The sequence below is a fragment of the Cariama cristata genome, unplaced genomic scaffold (assembly GCF_000690535.1).
Source record: "Cariama cristata isolate BGI_N322 unplaced genomic scaffold, ASM69053v1 scaffold4269, whole genome shotgun sequence".
Lineage (NCBI taxonomy): Eukaryota > Metazoa > Chordata > Aves > Cariamiformes > Cariamidae > Cariama > Cariama cristata.
The window spans coordinates 31,078-52,194 of record NW_009636188.1 but is presented as its reverse complement, the minus strand read 5'-3'; the positions used below and the strand labels follow the sequence as shown (position 1 = coordinate 52,194).

At 45.6% G+C, this 21,117-nt stretch overlaps 1 protein-coding gene across 1 annotated transcript in view; it reads right to left on the bottom strand.

The window, feature by feature from the left end:
• LOC104167528 (gamma-aminobutyric acid receptor subunit rho-2-like) overlaps positions 1-19,288 on the bottom strand; it is a gene marked incomplete at its 3' end in the record, with an annotated part of 27,070 nt that extends 7,782 nt beyond the window's left edge. The window contains exons 1-4 of the mRNA XM_009707819.1: positions 19,101-19,288; positions 12,089-12,195; positions 4,181-4,248; positions 250-473 (exon numbers count right to left, since the gene is read on the bottom strand). Of these exons, the coding sequence (XP_009706121.1) occupies positions 250-473; positions 4,181-4,248; positions 12,089-12,195; positions 19,101-19,288 (587 nt within the window). The remainder of the gene's footprint in view (positions 1-249; positions 474-4,180; positions 4,249-12,088; positions 12,196-19,100) is intronic.
• Positions 19,289-21,117: the final 1,829 nt, after the last annotated feature.

Sequence of the window (21,117 nt, the reverse complement as noted above, 5' to 3'; positions counted from 1 at the left end):
CTGACTGCAAAGAGTTAGGGGAGTGCTTTCCCCCGGGAGGAGATTATCCTGTTATTGCCCACAGTATGGTTTCTCGCAGCTTCCTGTGAAGAATTTTGTGCTGGACATGCTGGAAACAGGGCTCTGCATCAGCGGTGGGAGTAGCAGGGTTGGCAGCAGCAGTGCTGGTGGTCACCAAAGTCATACCGGGAGCAAAACTGACAGCAAAGCCCCAGGGGATGCTCGGGAGCAGTGGGGCTACACCATTACCTCATGCTGTAGAGGACGTGACCGTCGGGGAACACTCGCAGCATGATGTTGTCGGTGGTGGTGTCATGAATGAAGGACCTTTTGGAATGCACGAAGAAGACATCGGGGACCCAGATCTTCTTCACTAGCCTGCCGTCAAAGGTCATGCTCTTGTTGGTGGTGCTGGGAAATGAGAGACGCTCATCTTTCCAGTAGTGCCTTAAGTACAGAGTCATAGTGAAATCCTTCACAACAAGGGAAGAGAACCAGGGAGAGGTCTGTCAGTCTTGCTCCCTACATCTAGGAAACAGCAGAAAGAAAACTCACTCCTACCAGGTAGATGAAATCCCTCCCCTCTCAACTCCGATTTCTTTCCTTGACCAACGCTCTTCATGAATAGATTTTCCTGACAAAGTAATTTCAGCCAAAACAAAATATAAACAACCAATCAATGTATTACAGTACCCAGTAATGTTCAGTCCCAAAAGGGATATAAATATGCGTCAAGGGGAGAACGGGCTGCAGAAACGATTCTTCAATCCTGGCAAAAATTGTCTTGAAGGACTACGGTATCTACAGCCTGTTCAAGAGGAAACACTTTCAAAATTAGCTTAATGGTCAGGCTAAACACTAAGCAATTTATCCCCAGAAGAACTGAATTGTTGCAAACAGCAATCAAGTGAGGGAACTGTTTCTCCTACCATACAAGTGTATAAATAAAGCTCCTTTTTAAGCTTGTTGAGGGGGTAGGAGCTTCAGTCACACAAAAGAAAACATCTGTTTGTTGATCCCAACCTGGCAGCTGCTGCTTTCAGAGCTGAATCTACTCTCTCATGCTGAGAGATGAAATACATTTGCTTTATATTCCCAATTAAGCCAGAGGTTATGGGAGCCGCAGCTGCCAAGCCCAGGCAGAGAGCAGCACAGGCTACCATCTCCTCCTGACCACGCCGCAACTGCCGTCTAAAACCACCACCACCACCACCTCATTTTGCTTTGCTGATGACAAACCATCGGTTAACTCGACCCTCTGTTTCAAAGGGCTGCCCGGCAACAGATTCACGTTGGTAAGAGGTTTTTCATGAATTTGTCAAAGAAATCTCTAGTGCCAGCCCTCGCTTCGCTGCCCTGCATGGGGCAGAGCTGGCCGGACACCTCCCTCTCTGACCACGGCAGAGACCTGCCAGAGGAACACTTCTGCTCACCCACCTGCAGGTCCCCGTCTTGGCAGACTGGTCCCAGCCTCCATCCCGGCTCTCCCCAGGGATGCTGTCAGCTCCCGTTCCCCACTAGCCACTGGCCACCTTCCCCTTACAGCCACAGTCCCAAAGAAACACCTCCAGTCACTGCTGCTACCGGTAGGGCTTAGGTTGCAACCTGGCTGGAGGAGCCAGCCTCAGCGGTCAGACATCAAGCTCATCAGCTTGACCAGAGCTGGGAGAAAGGAAATCAAGGAAGAGGCATAACTGATGATTTCTCAGGAGTCAGTGCCAGTTACATCAGAAGTCAAAAAAGAGGTAAAAACAAAAAAGAGCCTGGCTATTCAGGGTCACCAGCCCTCACCTCGCGGCCCTGGGCAGCCCCGTGCCCACGACATGAGATGGAAGGACGCGAGGCCCCGGGAGAGGAGGGCCAGGCAGCCTGAGGCTGTGGCTGCAAAATGCCTCTGGGTTGCTCCATCGTCAGAGCACAGGGGGACATGGACCGATGTGTCCTCAGCCAGGCACCCTCAGCACAACTTACAGCCACCATAGAGGAGTGGGCAGAGGTCGCCTGCCAGGACAGCGCGGGAAGGGCCCCAGCACCCCTTCCCCTGTCCCACCAGACAGGAGCCCTCTCCTCTCTCGCCTTCAGCCCCCTTCTCTCTCCAAACAGGCCTCCAGTGGCCGACACACAGGGGACCAAGTGCTGCAAACACGAAGCCAAAGTGGCGGCTGATGACAACTTCCAAGTATAAAATCCAGCTTATGGACGTCTTCTCGTGGCGTGAGTTAAATGCGGCAGTTTGCAATCCCTGACAGCTTGTTCCTTTCTGACCAGCACACACGCTAGCTACAAGGTGAGAAAAGGGGGTTAATTTAATACTCACAAGCAGGAAAATCCCTTCGGAAACAAGTTTCACAGCAAACAGAGAACGGTAATACCTGTGGGAGGCACAGCACATGAGCACACACAAGTGCCTCACTTTCGGCAGCACATTTCGTGTTTGCGCCAGGCTCCAGGCAGCCTCAAGAGCATGCCCTGCCAGTGTACACAGCAGCAGCCCATCCATGCCGACCAGACAGGCACCAGTTATAAACCCACGGGCTTTAAACAGCCCCGTGCTGCTGTCATTGACAGGCGCCGTGTTGCAGATACAGGGGGCTGTGGCTGGTGATGCTTCCATCCGGTGCTTCTTTGGGGCACCGGGTGCTTGCTCAAGCAATGATAGGTAAAGAGTACCCAGCCGAGGGTACCTGATTTCTAGGGCCACTAACCCTTCAGAGTGGTTTGAAACAAGCCCTGCCTGCAGCTCTGCCCTGCCTGTGATGAGGAGACGAGGAGGGCACCCCGCTCGGGCACAGCCAGCCCGGAGCTCCTGGCCCTGCAGACAGCTTGCTGTCCGTTCTCCTCTCCGCAAACACCCATGCTGGGACAGACTGCTGGAAAAACAAACCAACATAACCCAGACTGACCTAGGAGACTATTCTTCCACCCCAAATACAAGTCAGCATCTGCTGTGGAAAATACTTGTCCTGTGCTGGGAAAATTGGGCTGCGGAGCTATCAATAGCAAAGGGAGAGGGCTGACCTCAAAGCTCTCTGAGAGGCAAGATTTTTGTTGAAATCAGATGCTCCTGACAGAAAACATTGCAAATTATTTACTTGCACTAATTAGGTCTCTTTGCTGCTCTGACATTATCCTGACATATTAGAGGCCCAAGTCTCCTTGCAACAGCCATCTCCTGCGCTGACAGCTCCCTCCCACCCGCTCCATTGCACGCATCCCCCCAAACCCTCTCTTTCAATATCCAGGCAGGCAAGCTCCCTTGTTTTAATGAAGATGTAATTGCACCACAGTAAAAACCGATCAACCTAAAGCTCTTCCCTTAAGTCTTCAAGTTTTGTCTAGACCAGAGAAGGTGCTCAAGAACAGGGAGAAAAAGGCAAAAGGAGGAAGGAACCAAGAAGTCTCCTCTTCTCCGTGTTCCCCTTTCCCATGGTTTTATTCCATTTCCTATAGTAAAAAAAGCAACAAACCCAAACAGGAAAATGCGTGTCAACACTCTTTTCACTAGAAACACCTTAAAACATGTTGAGAGTTAATAACTGCATGTTATTTCTTCCTCTTTTTTAATTAATACAAAAATAAAGATACTAGATCACAATTGAACTTGGTGCAAATTTCCCGAACAGCATCATAGGCGACCAAAGAACTATTCCCCCCCACCAAATTGCACTTTGGCAGAGGCAGTTCAGCCTCCCCCTGGCAGTTCCCACTCACTGGTTCCTCCCAGCGATGAAGAAGCAGGAGCAGCTCCTTCTCGTTTACGTTGCCAACTTAATTTTCTAACGTGCCTCCCAGAATCATGCATTTGAAACAAATGAACCCAATGGTTCCCTAAGGAAGAAAACTCTTGCCGTAAGCAGCTTACGTGAACTTCACCATACATCTTCAAGCCTTCGTATGCAGCTGTTTATGTATCTGGTTGTGACAGATACTTCATAGCACCGATTATTCTCCCATTTAAGGTCCCTTTTTCCTTCACACTTTTAATCTTTATCTGAAGATATAGCCATAGGCCTTTGATCACCTGGTTTTATCAACTCTTTAGTTCTGAGTATCAGCCTCTTTAAATTTGCCAAATGTTGCCATTACTTTCATCTGACCAATAATTTGAAATCCATAGGTTTCAAGTGGGAGGGACTTTTTATGACTAGGAATAATTGAGGCTTAAAAGAGGATTACGTACCATGTCAACCTCAGAAATACTGTCCAAGCTTTCAACTTGCACATCCACCCCAACAGGAATTGCAGGGCCTGTAGGAGAATGAGATTTGGCTATGTAAATAACCGTTCTTTTATATCATCTGCATTTAACTAGCACTATAAGGTAGCATGCAAAACATTTCTGAGCTTATGTTATATTTTTATGTCCATGATTCTTCCTGAGGGGGCCGGGGGAAGAGTCAGTGAATAACCATGTAAGGCCCCTTTTGAAACACTGAATTATCTTCCCCTTGGCATGCACTGCAATGTTGACACTGCCCAGCTAATCCAGAGCTTGGATGAAACATTTGCATGTGTTTTTAAAAACTGAGCCATCCCATCATAAATTTTAGGCCTTTATGAACAAATTTGGCCCCAAGAACAGGGGACTGACAAGAAGAAACTGCAAAATGCCTCTCAGTCTCTGCCAGGACGGCTTCACGGCACGATGAGGTTGTGCCAGAAGAGGAAGGCAGCCATCGTCCGTGGTGCTTCCCACTGGGGCTCCCTGGTGCCAAGGGTCTGCGTGCCCAGCACATGCTGGGCAGCCCCCTCCAACTTCCAGACTGCAGGCTGCAGAATGCTTAATTTAGCCTTAATTCAGGAAATCAACACCCATCCAAAGTCTATTTACTGCTGTGATTTCCACGCTTGACTGAATACTAGTCACAGATTAAAAAAAAAACCAAACAACGAAAACCAAACACACAAAAACCCCAAAATCACAAACAGAACACTGCCAAGTTGGTATTTGTCCTTCTCTTCTATTCCTTCCCTATCTGCTCTTGAAGATAAAATACTATGTTCACGTTCTTTTCTTTTTTCATGTTCCTACACCAAATGTTCAGTTTGGTTCCCAGATAACTTGGCCCATCACTTTTCAACACTTCTACAAAGATGCAGTTTTGCAGAGGCACTTGATGCGAGCAGCATTGCAAATGCGTGTAGTGTTTGAAGCAAAACAGAAGCCCTGTAAAGAAATGCCCTCTTTAAACCGCAGAAACAAACCCTGGGTTTCCTTAAAGGTCATCTTGGTTCCAGCACATAACATTGAATTAAATGGCTGTCAATCAGTCACAGAAAGATGTCAAGAGATCTTTGGTCTCACTAATCCTTGGAGTCAATTGGGAACTGCTAGCTTCTTAATCCTGTCCCTCTGGAAACTAAACTGTTGAACTACTACGGCTCCAGATGCTTTGCCAAATTCCCTGTCAAATGCCACCAGGGATGGGCAAACAGAAAAAAAAATCTCTTTATTGAGAAGGAGTAGAGCATGAGGAAGGTGTGAATGGGAAGGGAAAAGAACAGCTGAGGTGGTATCTGACACATTGAGCAGGTAGACAGAGGACAAGTAACTTAGATTACAGCATTAAAAGTAAAAAAGCCCTCATCAACCACTTTTCCTTGTCATAAACAATATTTTATCAATATTTATTTTTTTCTTCAGAAAGAGGAAAAACGGAAAGATCAGCTTGGAGAATTAGAAGCAGGAAAAGACCTGACTACTGTAATGCTGGAGAAATCTCAAAGCTCAGGCTCCTCTCTCGGATGTTCCCTGCTGGATGGGAAGCTCTACGGCTCCATGTGAAAGCTGTGGGTTTGGCTGAGAAGAGGAAGCCGTGCTGCTTCGCTCAAAGACTGCAAAGCTTTTCAGCTCATACTTTAGGGTCTCTGAAAAATGTCAGCCAAATTCATGGATTTATTCAAATTAAACATGAGCTGAAGTATTTATAGATCAAAGTCTAGAGAGAAATTGTGTAACTTTCAACTGAAGCATTTCTTCCAGAAACAGCAAACACGTCGACATGAATTATCTCCATCACTGTCCACAGCAATATCTTGCAGAACTGAAATCCTAATTCAGCAGGACTGATACAACAAGAAAGCAAACCCTGGGCTCTTAAAAAACTTCATAGAAGTCACAGACTTCCACTTACAACACTGAAACGAACTCACCAATAAACTATTCCCCTTGCATCTCAGACCCAGCAGAGTGGCAGCTTCCAAGCAAGCTCAAGACATTCGCACAGTCATTAGCAAATTTGATAACATAAAAATTGGAAATGGAAAGTAGGAGATTTTTCTTTGGAAGGAGATATTTATATTTGCTTGTTGAGAGAGGATTTAAGTGACCTGAAGCACAATTTGAGGCTGATGGGAGCCCTTCTGCTTTCTCTCTTGCGTTGGGCAGTATCCCTCAGCCCCACAATTTCTGCACAGGATTTACAGGCGATAGGGCAGAGCACCCTTGCACCTTCTCACTGTAAAGGCACCGGCTTCCGAAACTGCATCAGCAACACCTTATTTCTGTAAATTCCTGCACCTCAGTGTCCTTGCCTCACATCAAACTTGGATATTAAAAAGATACTCAGGGGCCAGCCTGCCAAGGTGTTTGTGGCTTTCTGTGTCTTTATTCCTTTGCCAAATTCACAACCCGGTGTGCTGAGAATCCGCGGTGAGAGTGCTCCCTCATTTCTCTTCCTTCTGCGGTGAGCTGCTCTGTTTTGTGACCCACTCTTCAGTGAAAGCCACCACACATTCAAGGTGCTGCACACAGAAAAGATGCTGCACAGAACACCTTCAGAGAAGAGCCACTTTGCATCTGCATTCAGTGGTTGTACAAGGAGAACAGACCAACTCAAGCCATCTCCATTTTGGGTGGGTTCTGACATCAAGAAGACTTTGTGGCTTGTTTCACCTTGCAAAAACTCCGGTTTGAATACTAAACTCTGTCCCAGGTTGCATGGTCTGGGGCTAACCCCTCCAGGGAACCCGGAGGTTTCCACAAGTCCCGTTCAGGAACGGCTGCCGAAGGTGCCCAACGTTAAAGCCTGTCGCATCCCGGTGTGGCTTGGCACCTAAAGCCACCCACTGAGGAGCAGCATGAAAGCTGCAAAGGACCAGTCAGCTCCCAGTCAGAAACAGGTATGGGACACAAACACAGTTTTTGGTTTTTAACAGTGCAGCAAGCTTTGGAAGATAGGGAAGTGCTACTGTGAAAATGCCTGGAGTCAGTTTTCCATGCCGGCTCTGAGACTAAAGCTTTACAACATCTCTTTAATTTTTCTCTTTGGCAGTGATTTCAAAGGCTCATTGTTTTTCTCTGGGACAGTCTCTCTGCCCCCCCATTTACCTTTGAAGGAGTGAGGCAGACGTAGGCCCTGAGATAAAAATATCTACACGGGAAACAAGCAGATTTGAGACTTCTTTCCTGCCAGATATTTTGCGCACACCCAGAGAGGCTTGCAAATGTCCATAAGAGATCCCACGTCTGCAGGCTGCAAAACAGTCTGCAGTGTTTCTGCATGTATGTGTGTCTGTGTGTATATATATATATTTGTGTTTTTTAATGAATGTATGTATGTTTGGGACTTCTTAGGTGTGGGCGGTTTCCAGCAGCTCCCACCACCAGCTCATCAGCTGCCACACGACAGCAGAGAGCTTCATTCCTCTGCATCCCGCTGACGGCTGGTCATCGAGGGAGAAGCAAGTTTTATTCCAGCCCTTGATATTAACCCTAGGTGAACTACTTACGCTTCATTCACCCCACCATTCATCCGTCCTGACAAAAATAGTGTCCAGAAAGGGCAGCGAGGACCAGCTGACCGTAGGCTATTAGGCTATGAAGAAATATAATAAAAGTGCAGCATTAGGCTGTTCCTCAGCAAAGAAGATACAGCTATTTTAAGTATCAACTAAAGCTGCTTATTCACAGGGTCCCTGTAAAATACGAGATGTCATAGATCAAATGCTTAAAATGGATGTTTAAGGAAGGCAGCAAAACAAACATTTACATAATCTTTAAATATTAATATTTGTAAATAATACCTGAACATCTGCTAGCTAGAACAAGGTCACTGACATGGAGATAACTCCCTAAGGGTCAAAACGAATGCAGTCTATTTTAGCTTATGGAGGCTACTTTGAACATCAGCAAAGCAAAAAACTTTGTCATTACCACCGTACCCAATAACTTGTCTCTAATGCTGAGAGCAGGCAAGACAACCATGCTTATTGGGCTGTTAATAACACAACTTACACAACATTTGCTCGCTCACTTGCTCTTTACAAAAATACTTTATCTTGAAAAAGCCTTCACCTTTCTCTAAGGTTTTTCTTCCATTTCACCTTGCATAACCCCAGCCTGCTCTGTCCCATGGTCACAGCTGTGTTGTGGCAGCTTGCTGGCTCTCCTCTGCAGACCAGCAAGTCACCGTGGCCACCATAAAGCAGCTACAGACCCCATCCCCTCTTTAGCTTAAAGTTCAACGGTGAAGTTGTAGACTGGTCCACCAAAAATGTTGAAGGTTCACAGCTGCCTGTTATTTCACCAAGCTTGGGAACCATCATATTTACAGTACCGGGTTTCTTTGTATTCTAATGTCACTCACAATTTCTTTGTGATTTAATTAAGTTTTCCAGAGTTGAGTTGCCTTTCCTACTCACACCCTACCATCACAGGCCCAATGCAACCCCATGGGGCTGGACTCTCCATTGGACCATGGTCCTTGAGCTGCTCTCAGAGAGCAGGGAGGGTCTTAGGGCCACGACCAGTTACAGTCACACGTGTCCCACGGGCTCCTCTACTCCACTGCCACAGTACAAAAGCCTTTTTGTCCTACGCAGGCCAGGCCACATCAGTTTGACAGGCATTGCCGCAGCAAAAATCTCAAAGAACTCTCAGTGCATAGCAAACTGCTGTGACTGCCCGACGAATAACATTACAGAAGAAAATACATGGATCCCCTCTTACCAGACTTCTGTTTTACTTGCTGGCTGGGGTTAAACCACGACAGCCTGAGCCGTGCTTTCCAAGGCCGGAGCCTCAACAAAGCTGTTGCCATGTTTTGTTCCTTATCATATGCAACTTCAGCACAACTTTGCTAAAACTCCACCTTTGTACTAGGTACCTATGCAAGATAAGGAGGTTTCGAGCAAAAATTAAAGAAACATCATGTTTTTCCTTTATAAATAAAGTTGCCTTCTCACTGAAGACTGTTAGGATATTTCCAATTTTATAAATTGTCCACCAAGTTTTTAGGCTCTAGGGGTATCCTAATGCTGTGATGGGAGGTAGCATGGGAAAACAAGGCAAGAGGGAGATTAAAATGTTACATTAGCACTGGAAGAGTAACCACATAACTACATGTGTCTATTTGGTGTGAACGGTGCACAAAGGTGTTTCTCATGGGCTCTGTGACATTGATAAAAATAGTAGAAATTCAGTCTGTTTACAGAAATACAGTGCAGTGGTGACACTGGACATCAAAATCTAAACCATCAGAACAAAAGCCCTCAGCTTCCCCAAAAAGCACAGGCATCATGCTCTGACATACAGTGGCTCTGCAGAAGGGTCTCGACAGGCTGGATCGATGGGCTGAGGCCAACTGTATGAGATTCAACAAGGCTCAGTGCTGGGTCCTGCACTTGGGTCACAACAACCCCATGCAATGCTACAGGCTTGGGGACGAGTGGCTGGAAAGCTGCCTGGTGGAAAAAGACCTGGGGGTGTTGGTCAACAGCTGGCTGAACATGAGCCAGCAGTGTGCCCAGGTGGCCAAGAAGGCCAACAGCATCCTGGCCTGTATCAGACACAGCATGGCCAGCAGGACCAGGGCAGTGATCATCCCTTTGTACTCTGCGCTGGTGAGGCCGCACCTCGAGTGCTGTGTTCAGTTTTGGGCCCCTCACCACAAGAAAGACCTTGAGGTGCTGGAGTGAGTCCAGAGAAGGGCAACGAAGGTGGTGAAGGGTCTGGAGCACAAGTCTGATGGGGAGCGGCTGAGGGAGCTGGGGGGGTTTGGTCTGGAGAAGAGGAGGCTGAGGGGAGACCTGATCGCTCTCTACAACGACCTGACAGGAGGGGGTAGCAAAGTTGGGGAGAATCTCTTCTCCTAAGTAGTGTGAAACCACACAACCTCCTATCCCCCTTCAGAAGACAACATACAATCTAGTGACACAAATCAATGAAGTGTTGATCAAAATTAATAAAGTGTTGATCTCATCCCTGGAATTGTTCAAGGCCAGGTTGGATGGAGCTTTGAGCAATCTGATCTAGTGAAAGATGTCCTTGCCCATGGCAGGGGGGTGGACTAGATGGTCTTCAAAGACCTCTTCCAACCCAACCCATTCTGTGATTCTGTGGTAAAGCACTGCTGTGCCGGGCAAGTCGTATGGGCTCACCAATATACATGACAGAGCAGTGTGCCAACAAAACAAAGCCGGACTGAGGGCTGCGAACATCCAGCCAACACCTCACAGATCCAGGCTTTGCAGACAGAACAGAAGAATGGGAAAAAGAAGCCTAAGAAGTCAGGTAAAGGAAACCAAGACCAATAAATAAACAAACAAACAGGAGACTGAGCCAACAGGGTGGTTGGTTGGACAATCCCGACAGTGACCATCTCCTCCTGGAGCCAAGAGGATTTCGGTCAGTCCATGAAACCAGTCTCATGACTCCCCGGTCTTTTCGTCGTTCAGAGGTCAGGTTCCTTCCCAAATCCTCCCTGCTGAAAGGCTCACCTTCCAATAGAAGCAACCTGGCAGGTGAGGACATACCAGCAATAAGCCCTAATCTCCCTTTCCCTAACCAGAGAGTGGAACAGCAGTGTACTGTCAAGGGGATACCCATCTGGAGCAGGTGAGGGGCCTGAGGGCAGCTCATTCAGCATCACTTTTACAGTTGATTCAAAAAGGAGCAGGCATGCCTGGTGCCTCCTGAGCCAGCTCCTAGACCTCAACCCTAAGCCTCAGCCGCCGGCCTGGGCTTGTCAGATGTACTCACACCAACCCCAGGGAGATTCGCCTGTGTTCCACTCAGAGGACAATTTAAGGCAAACTTCTTCAACCCTAGAAATAGCAGATCAAGTTTACCACTGATTATCAAAAGATATACCTCCGACGAGCAGGCTGGACTGCAACTTGCTAGTAAATTACAGTGGGGGGAAAACAAATCACTGGTGATGACATATTTTGGACTCTGGAGTTTGGAGATGTATAAATCGTGAGCATGGGGACAGCACTGTCAGATGCTGTCAGATCAGCCCATCTGAGCTGTGGGGTGAAAATCATCCTTCCAGCCATGCCAGGAAGAGGCAGGGCAGAGAAGCTCTGTTCTACGGTGCAAAAGACAAAATACCCGTGTGACCCACTGAGCAGGGAGATGTTGCCCTTCGTCCTAGACTGCTGATTGACAAAGGATGCAGGATTAGTCGTTCAGTGAAAACCACAGAAAACTCTGTCCTTAGCTCTGGAGGGTCTTGGTTATTGATCTAATCAGAAGAGGGATTTCCATACTGGTGTTCCAGCACTTTTTTTATTCAGGTACTCTCTTACTTCTGCAGTAGTGCGTCTAGAAAGATCAGGTGAGCACATTCCTGTAACTGGGTACGACAGAAGAGAAGGTGATGGAGGCCTTCCCTCATGCTCTTTTGGTTACTTTAGAGAGTTTGAGACAAGATTTTATCTGGACAAAAATACTCCATTTTCTCCTAGCAAGGATGGGGTGTCATCCACCTAACGAGTTCTTTACTTTTCACAATTTGATCACATCAGCTGAAAAGCTCAATGCAACTTCACAACCACAAATGAACATTAAAACCTGCAGCTTGTTCATCTTCTCACCGGAGCGAAACACTTACTGAGAGGGTCCATCCTGAGCTCTGAGGAACACCAGCCCAAAAAAGAGCCAACTTCAGCAACAGGAAGGAGTGTAGGAGCTGTACAGAGCACAGAGGGCTAGGAGGGGAGGATAAGGTCTCTGAATTGCCTCGAAAATCTCCTGAGAGCTCCCAAGTCCTTTCCCTTCACATTGGTGCATCTGGCCAGAGATTTGTTGGGTTTTGTTTTTAATTAGATGAGCATGAAAACAAAAGAACCATTTTATTCTCACCTCCAAAAGCTGGCCGCATGGTGAAGTCATGGTCGTCGACTCTGAGAAGCTGCTCTGTCTTTCCTTTCCAGGTTTTGGTCACGTCATGATTCTTCTTAAAGATGTGACTGCAAAAAACACCAATAGCGTTGGTCTGACATCTCTGTGCCCCAGCAGCACCCTGCAGCCGACTTCTGCCGGCCCAATTTGGGAGCCGCAGGAGCAGCAGCTTGAGGGAAGCGGGGTTGCTGCCAGCAGCACGACCTAGGTCAGCGCGGCAGCCCCAACCCTGCCTCCCCTCGGCGTTAACTCGGACCTGGCCTAACCCTGCCTCTCCTCGGCGTTAACTCGGACCTGGCCCTCCCTGCGGCAGCCCGGTTGTCTCTGCCCGGCTCCGAGATGGACACTGTGCTCCATCCACCCCGCACACCGCGGTGGCTCCCAGGGAGGCACAAGGCCACGAGCACAGCATCTCATGGAGGAGCCGGGATGCATTGCGGTTTGCCATAGGAAGTGTCTCGTCATCTGCCGGAAAGGTGAATGCAGCCGCCAGTGCCTCCGCGGAGGTGATGGATGCACTGAACGCGCCTGCCCATCAGGCCCCTTTACTGACAATCTGATCACCGGTATCTCATAAATCCTCCCTGATGTACTTATGGTCTTTAGCACTTCTGATTGTAGATTTGTCAGGATTTCTTTCAGCTTTATGTCCTCTCTGCAATTCACCACTGTTCACATAAAGCCACTCACCTCCCTTTCCCTTTTTGGCCATGTTTTTAATATATAATTTATTGCTGTTTACACTTCACTCAAGTGGGATGAGTTCGATAAAATTGTCTTTTGTGAAGACTTGTTCCTGTTTCCAGAGGAGAGAAGGGGACAGGTATCTCCTTGAACTTCTGTAAAAACTTCTCCATGATTACCTTAAATTTTTTTTTATATTTTCCTTTCCAGTCAATTTTATTCAGAATTGTTCTCAACTGCATAAAATAGATCCTTTTTATATAGCCAAATATATCAAAGAAAATTAAATTTTGATGGCATGAGAAATCACAGCTCAGCAGGACTCAAAAAAGCAGCAGGTGTCTGTGGAGACATTCAGACCTTTCCAGAGGAAGATAAAGACCCTAAAAACTTGGGAACAGTCCTTGTGCTGTGGGACACAAGGCAAGGGCTAAGTGGTGAGCCTGAAAGGAAACACGTTCTCCATCCCGAGCGTGGTGCAGCTGCTGGCAGCCAGGGTCGGGGGGTTTCTGCATCTCCCTCTGGAGAATTCAGCATTGACTTCAGTCACAAGATGGTATCTCACGGTCATGGGACATCAGTTTATCCTATTTCCTAAGGGGATTCCGAAAATATTTCTACAATTTCAGTGAAAATCTTCCAGCACTTCAGTATATTCTCTGGGAAAAAAAATATTCATTAGTTGAAGGTGTCATTTACTTTCTGTAGCGGCCACAGCAATCTGGAGTAGACACACACTGTGTACACCTAGCACCAAGAAAGATACCAAACCTCCTGTTTTTCTAACCAACGAAGCGTAGGACTGCTGCAAAGATCCCCGAGAGGGTAAATGAAGACGAGAAGGTACAAGAAGAGTTTATGACTGCTGTAACAACTCACTCGCTCCTAGATGAGCATTCCAAAGGTATTATCTCCATTATGCTACAAGCGTATCCCACATAGACGTGTATCTTCAGTATTCTCTACATGGATGGCATGGGATCAGATACGGTCGAGAGTTTTCTGACAAGCTGGGGACCTCAAGGTCCTCAGTTTTGGGGAGGTCTCATTCCATTGTCTGTCAGGGCCACCAATTCATGGGTGGTTGCCCTTGCAATGAGTCTTGGTTGCCCAAGAAGCCCTGGTAGCTCCACAAGAAGACGAGTCTGTCCGGGTTCACATGGATGGCCACACATGTCCCTCTTGTTCTCAGAGACACAGGGGAGAGAGACTTTGCTGGCCTGCCTCCGGGTATAACATGCTCCACAGCGACACATCTGTGGTTTTATGACTAAAGGAGGAAAGAAAGGAAAGTGACTTTCCTTGCCAGATTTCTAGAAAAAAACCTAAATCAGATTCTGGAAATGATGGACACAAACTTGGTGGATGCAAGTTATCATACACATTAGGAATATTTTGTGGTCACATGCCCAACACACCTTATCATCTGTTGCTTAGGACCCTCCATTTTCACTTGGTTTTTATAAAGTACGTTTTTTAACCAGAAAAAAAAAATGTTCTATGCTTGTTCATGTTTTCAGCTTATTAAAGATGAGTGCAGAATACATTTGTTCTTCACAGCAATAAATTGGAGTCTCTTTTTTACGAAGCCTATCACAAACCCAGCAGTCCTTGCCTCTTCCTACACCCATCCGGGCCAAAGCCAAGGGCTGTAACAGGGCCAGCGAAGGGGGCCAGCGGCTGCCGCGGCAGGAGGGGGCAGGACAGCTGAAGAGACGGCGCCGAACGCAGGCAGGCTGGTGAGGAAGCAGCATAGAGGCTCTAAACATCTCACAGTCTGCACGGACAACTGCACAACTACTACAAAGTCAGAGGGGACAACATCGGCGGCAGCAGAGAAGTCATAACGGCAAACATGAAGGCATGGAGCATGCAGTCAAGACAAGGCATGAGGTTTGCTTCTCAGATCTGCTGTTGCCATTTGCGTGTGTGCACGTCTCTGCCTGCTTTTGTTTCACATTGCTATTTGGTCCTGCTGTGATGCTGCAGCATTGGTGAAAAAAAATCTCAGGAGACATCAACCCTTGCACAACTAGAAGCTGTGTAATGCTCGGGACTTGAAACCCCGGTGAGCAACACACCCGTACAAAATGGTTATCAACATTTTAATCACTGAGCTACTAACGAATATCAAATTTTCTGAGAAACCACCGTAGAGCAGAGGGGGTCAGTAGGGGCTGGGGGGTACCACAGGCCAGAAAAGATGTCTGCAGCACCTGGTTGAAAGGTGGGGAAAAAAACGCAGCCCCACAAGGCAACGGAGGGAGGCTGCCTGCCAGCAGCAGCCCTTTCATCAGGGATCAGCAGACAGCTTGTCCCAGCGGAATGCTGGTTGGAAAAGCGTTGGTGTGCTGAGCCGAGCCTTCTTGGCTCAGCATCTGTGTGACTGTTGTCGTCTGCTTCTGGGTCCCAGCCTACGGCTGCCATGTAGCGTGTCCTGAAACTTCTGTCTCTAACGAGGTACTCCAAATCACCGACCGCTTCCGAACTCCTTGGCACGAAGGCTGTAGCTAACAGAAGCTCAAAGCCACTTCTCTTCCAGAAGTGCAGCGTTTCTGCTGGCTGAAGCATGAAGCGTTGCACAAGCGTCAGGAGAGCGGAACAAGCAAACTCGGAGCCAGCCTGTGTCTGTCTGTCCAGCACAGAGACCTTTGGAAACACAAGATTCATGGGCACAACCGAGATGGCAAATGGCTCCTGAGCCCTCTCTTCTAGGACAATTTATGCAGAGCAATAAACATTACCAGAGGCATTATCAGCAATTTTTATAGAGCAATAAATATTAACGAAAGCGCTATTTTTCAGCATTTCTTTTTTTCTGTGTGGAAATTCTGTCCAGCTGGATAGTCCAGGAGGACTGCCGGCATTTCTTTGCGATTCCTGAGACGCAGCCACTGCAGAGCTATTGAAGAGTACCCCAAACTGTTCCAAACACCCAGTGCTGGATGTGCCAACAGCGCTTGCTGGGCACTTCCAGGAAGGCGGATGCTCGGAGGACGCCACAAGCACACAGACGCACACACCGCACCGCCAGCCCTACACCTACCCTCGGCTCTGTACACAGCTCCCTTGCAAACCCCGGCTGGCAACACGGCGGCACAGAGCGTGGCCCATCCGACACGTCCACCTGCACCTTCCCACACTTACACACCGTCTCCTTCAGCGCCAGTTTTTTCTTCCTCTCTGGAAATTTATTCCCTGGGGTACAGGTACGGCTGGGGCCAACACCCCCTGCCCAGCAGTCACCCCGGTGAGTCCGACAAAAGGTTTTACTTTGCAGTTCATTTGTCACTTGATTTCTCCAAAGAGAATGAAATGTAAACTTTTTAAACAAACAGTTCTGTTAGTTATAAGCCCTTGGTTTCACGCACCATTTGTCAGCTTGTACATCAGCAAGAATCCCCTCAACTTCATACAAAGAGGTGTCACTAATATCCTTCAGCCAGCTTTGCAATATACAGACAGAGACCATATCCCTGGAAAACATAACAAAACCTACCATCGAAGTACAAACCCAGGAGCTGTTACTCGACGAGCGCACCCCAATTTCCTACGCAAAGCCTGGGCTCTCCAGCGTGTAACACGAAGCTGCGCCAGGCAATGACCACGGCAGCGATGCAGTTGAGTCTAAGTCATACCTCCGTTTGTAGAAGAGTTGTGTTATCAGTGAGGTGGGGGATGCAGGAGCAAGGGAAAATGAAACAGGACAGTTTCTAATGAAGCAAGCATTAGCCATTCAGAAAAAATAACGCGGTACCGTTCAACAGTAATGTAAAACGAGGGGACGCACAGGCAAGTTGAGTCTAAGTCATACCTCCGTTTGTAGAAGAGTTGTGTTATCAGTGAGGTGGGGGATGCAGGAGCAAGGGAAAATGAAACAGGACAGTTTCTAACGAAGCAAGCATTAGCCATTCAGCGTGCTGAGTGAGGTACCACTCACAGAAAAAATAACGCGGTACTGTTCAACAGTAATGTAAAACGAGGGGATGGAGCAAGGGAAAATGAAACAGGACAGTTTCTAATGAAGCAAGCATTAGCCATTCAGAAAAAATAACGCGGTACCGTTCAACAGTAATGTAAAACGAGGGGACGCACAGGCAACCCTTAACCTGGCGTTTCTGGATTTGGGTCCCTACCTCCCCAGCCCTACCCTGGCGTTACCACACTCCTTTCCCCCCGAGGGCAGAGGCTCCACAACCCCTGCGTGTGCGCTTGGCAGAGCTGGCTCCGCGCCCCCAGGACCCCTCACGGCCGAGAGTGGTCTGCACTCGCACAACCCCAGCTAGCTTCTTGAAACCCAGAAAAAGATCTTTAGATCGGGTTGGTGTATCACCTTAAAGGGCACAAAATATCAAACTTATCAAATGTAGAATCCCAAACATAGGAATAAATTTACTTGGCTAATACATCTACTGTAAAATTTACTGTTATTTCTTACGGTAAGTTAGCAAGAGAAATATTAAGCTGAAAATGTGATGAAATTATTAAAAAGGACACTGTTTTCATTTCTCTTACATGATTAGAAAACCAGCATATGAATTGGTTTTAATTTCCTTTTACTGGAAAAAAGTCCACCATTCACTGCTGGTTTAGAGACAACTATATTTTTCCTATGTAACTGGAAATTTAAAATATCAACATCACTGCTCCATACATTCTTTTTTTTTTTTTTCCCAGTATTGCAGAATTTTCTGTATTTAAAATGTCATTCACATTTGATAGTCCATAAAAGTTGATTTTATATACTTTTAAATAAGTACATTACATAGGTAATGTACATATATAAGACATATAGTTCCTCAGGTTCTACCTGGCTGGAAAACTGTTCATTAAAATCATTATTCCATAGACAACCAAATAGTATCAGTTATTCTTTACAGTAAATTCATTTATATAAATAATTTTAGCAGTGCTTTGACATCCACTCTATCACAGCTTCATAAAAATAACAGCACTGTAGAAATTGTAAAATATTTTCACAGTGTTTAAATGAAGTACAAAATATTCAAACAACTTTTAACCCAAAAAATGGCACTACTTTGGGGCAAAGTCATGGATTTATACTCCTGTTACTTCAAAGCAGATGATCTCTACTACATGTGAATGGTTTGCAAGAAAAAGCTGCTGTTGAATCCCCCCCATTTCCCAGAACACAGACTGGGAAAAATTTTCAGAGTTAAATGAAAGATCTCCTTCAATAATGGAGATTCTGTGGAAATCAGTGGCAAAACTTCAGTTGGCTTTAGGATTTCAGGATCAGGCCCTAGCTGTTTCAGCTTTATAACATTTACGTCACTAAAAGCATATGCTACTGTATTTTTTCAGTAAGTAGGATAAATCTGAGAGCATATTAGTATTCTTTGCTTCCAATTATATCACGACATTTGTTTGTAAAATGTTCAAGTAACTTATAGCTTTTAAAAGCGTTGAGTGTTAAACCAAAAAACCCAACAAAATACATGAAAACATGAAGGTTTACAGCCATAGTGAAGCCATTTAATAAGATGGATTAACCCAATTTTATTTTTGAGCCCTTTGAACAATGCACAGTCTTGTAAGATATAATTGCCAGTGGATGACATAACTACAAAAAAGGATAACATACTTTGGACTGCCTGACAGGTTTGGAAGATTATCTTTTCTAATGTAAACCTCCGGTCAAATCTCAGCAACAGTAAATCTAATAAACTTTACTCGAACCTTTAACTCTTTGTTGTGCCTTTGCTTGACTGTAAAATACATGTATTTTTTAAAGTCCCCATGTATTTCTTCAAAATATATTTTCAATTTTACAATCCTTGGGTAACTTCCAGGGATTTGTTATTCATTAGTATAATGCACGCTAACCAGCATCCCCACCTCAAATTGTTGGAGAATAACATGCAATTTCAAGCGAACCTAAGTAGCACAGCAAGCAGGGTAAATAACCTGCCCTTGAAACCGTGCTGAAACAATAGGTAGATTTGAACATCTCTATTAATTGCAACTTCTCTGAATTCTCTCAGTAATTCACATACAGGGCTAAGAATGTTTTTTACCACAAATCCCCGTTGAAGTGGTCAACTTCTCTGTAACACCAGCCTCATTCAGAGTTAATTAACACCAGCATTAAATGTGTCCATTTACAGTTAAAACTGATTATACTATCGGGAACTGTTATAAAAACATTATCTATGAAGCTGTTTGCACATACGATATACACAAAGACACCGACAGGGCAGCATGTCTACGTAGCCACGTATTTATAACACTGCAGGAGAAGAATCATGCATGTCTTAATAACCCTTACCTTGCCCTCTGCACCTCCAGCGGGCTCGTCCACCTCCTCCTCCTGTGTTTTCTGCTTTCCACGAGAAGAACTAAGCAAAGCGTTAATAAAAGGAGTTTTGCAAAATAAGGCATCTTGCTGGAAATGGGAGTCGGGCACTCTGCACTCCAGTAACCTCCTGTAGGACAACTCCCCCCGGGTTTCAACATTGAACCAAGTCTAATTGCGGCGTAGCGTGGTCGTCGGCGATGGGTGGTGGGAAGGCTGCTTTCCCGACGTGAGGTTTTCCACAGGCTTTAGGGGCTTCTCACTCAAAGCTTTTCCCGCATCGCCGCTTAACGATTGGCCATTATTCATGAAGTTTGCCTCACCGAACGTTTCCACTGGGTCCTAAAGGATATTTACTAAAGCCATTATATAAAAAAACCCGCAATTCTGCACGCCGGCTTTTTGCTCAATCCCCTAATCTCAGGACAAGCTATCCTCCTGCCAGACTCTGTAAAACCGGGCTGTCCCTTTTCATTAGGCTTTCCAGATTTTGTTCCTTCGTATGGCATCTTTTTCAACCAGAAACCGCCTGTGCCATGTTTCAGACGGGTGTTATTGTAAAATGTACATATTTTGATGGTTTTATAGCAGTAGAGGTTTTACTTTCTAATTTATTCTGACTCTTTATGCTCTTGAAGATAAAGGATGAGCTATTTCCTCTGAAAATTATGACTATTTACTGTTAACTTTTAAAGGAAAATTAAAACACAGTAACCCCCAAAGTATCCACACACACAATCAACTCTTTACATAAATCGTCACCATTAATATTTATTTTTTCAAATAGGCATTTGCACAATCAGGCATTTTAACTTGTATTAAAGAAGACTGAAATAAAAATGAAAAGTTACAAAGCAGCTATTTCTTTAATCAGAAGGAAAAGTCCGTTTCCAGAAACCATTCAAATCTTATTTTCTCATAGCCCATTTGAAGGGCAAAGCAGACCGTCTCTTTGCAGAAGATTTAGCTGCGTTCCCCACAGCCAACGCGGGACAGGTACGACAGCAAAAGTTTGCCTGGCACAGCAGTGAGGCTCTAGGAAAAGAAAAGCACATTCAGAGCAAAGCTTCCAGAGGAGCAAGCGGGTGAAAAACCAGCAAAAGTGTCTTTTGGGTCAGACCTCTTCCAGAGCTCTCTTCTGTGAGCCCAGGTTTGCAATACTCAAAGAGAATGGGTATTCAAGCAACATACCAGCTAGGAAACACGGCACTGTTATTTTAGAGGCTACAGGATCTGGAGGTCATTTTTTGGGTTTTGGTGTGGGGTATTTTTGGGTTTTGTGTTGGGTCTTTTTTTTTAATTTCTAATGAAATAAGTATACAAATTAGGTAACAACCTACTATCAATTAATATATTGACACCAAATAGTTCTGCAGCAGAATGTGTAAGTAACTGCTGAATAAACTACATACTTTTGTCTGAACTTCTTCAGAAAACTATTTCTTTTAATCTTTGTTCCATTGTACCTGCAAATGAGATTATCAACAATCCACAAGAAGTGCTAAAAAAGAACTCAGGTTGGTTTTTTCTTTTTAAAAATTTCCATACCCCCCTTGAACACACAATGGGCTTTCCTTATTTTCGAAGTTGTTATAGCTACTTTAATGTTTCAAAACACTAATACATACTATATTTAACAAAATTAGGAAAGCTTTAGGTAGCTTGATAAATACTTGCTGAGAAACAGGATGAGAATCTCACTCAAGCCAGTGCTATCATGTTTGACAGCAACAAAACGAAAGTTAGCTAAATTTCATTGCCTTTGAAATAAACATGCTAGGATACATTTAAATCTGGACAATAATACAAGAGGAAAATTATCCCACTGATTGCTTTCTTCTACTTCACTGCAATACCTCAACATTCACAGACAAAACCCCTCAAAACCCTAACAATTGTAGGTCTATTGCTTGTGTATGTGATTTCACAGCATTCATGAATATTACCAGTTATTTTTTTAATAAACAAATAATACAGAAAGTCTCTGGGT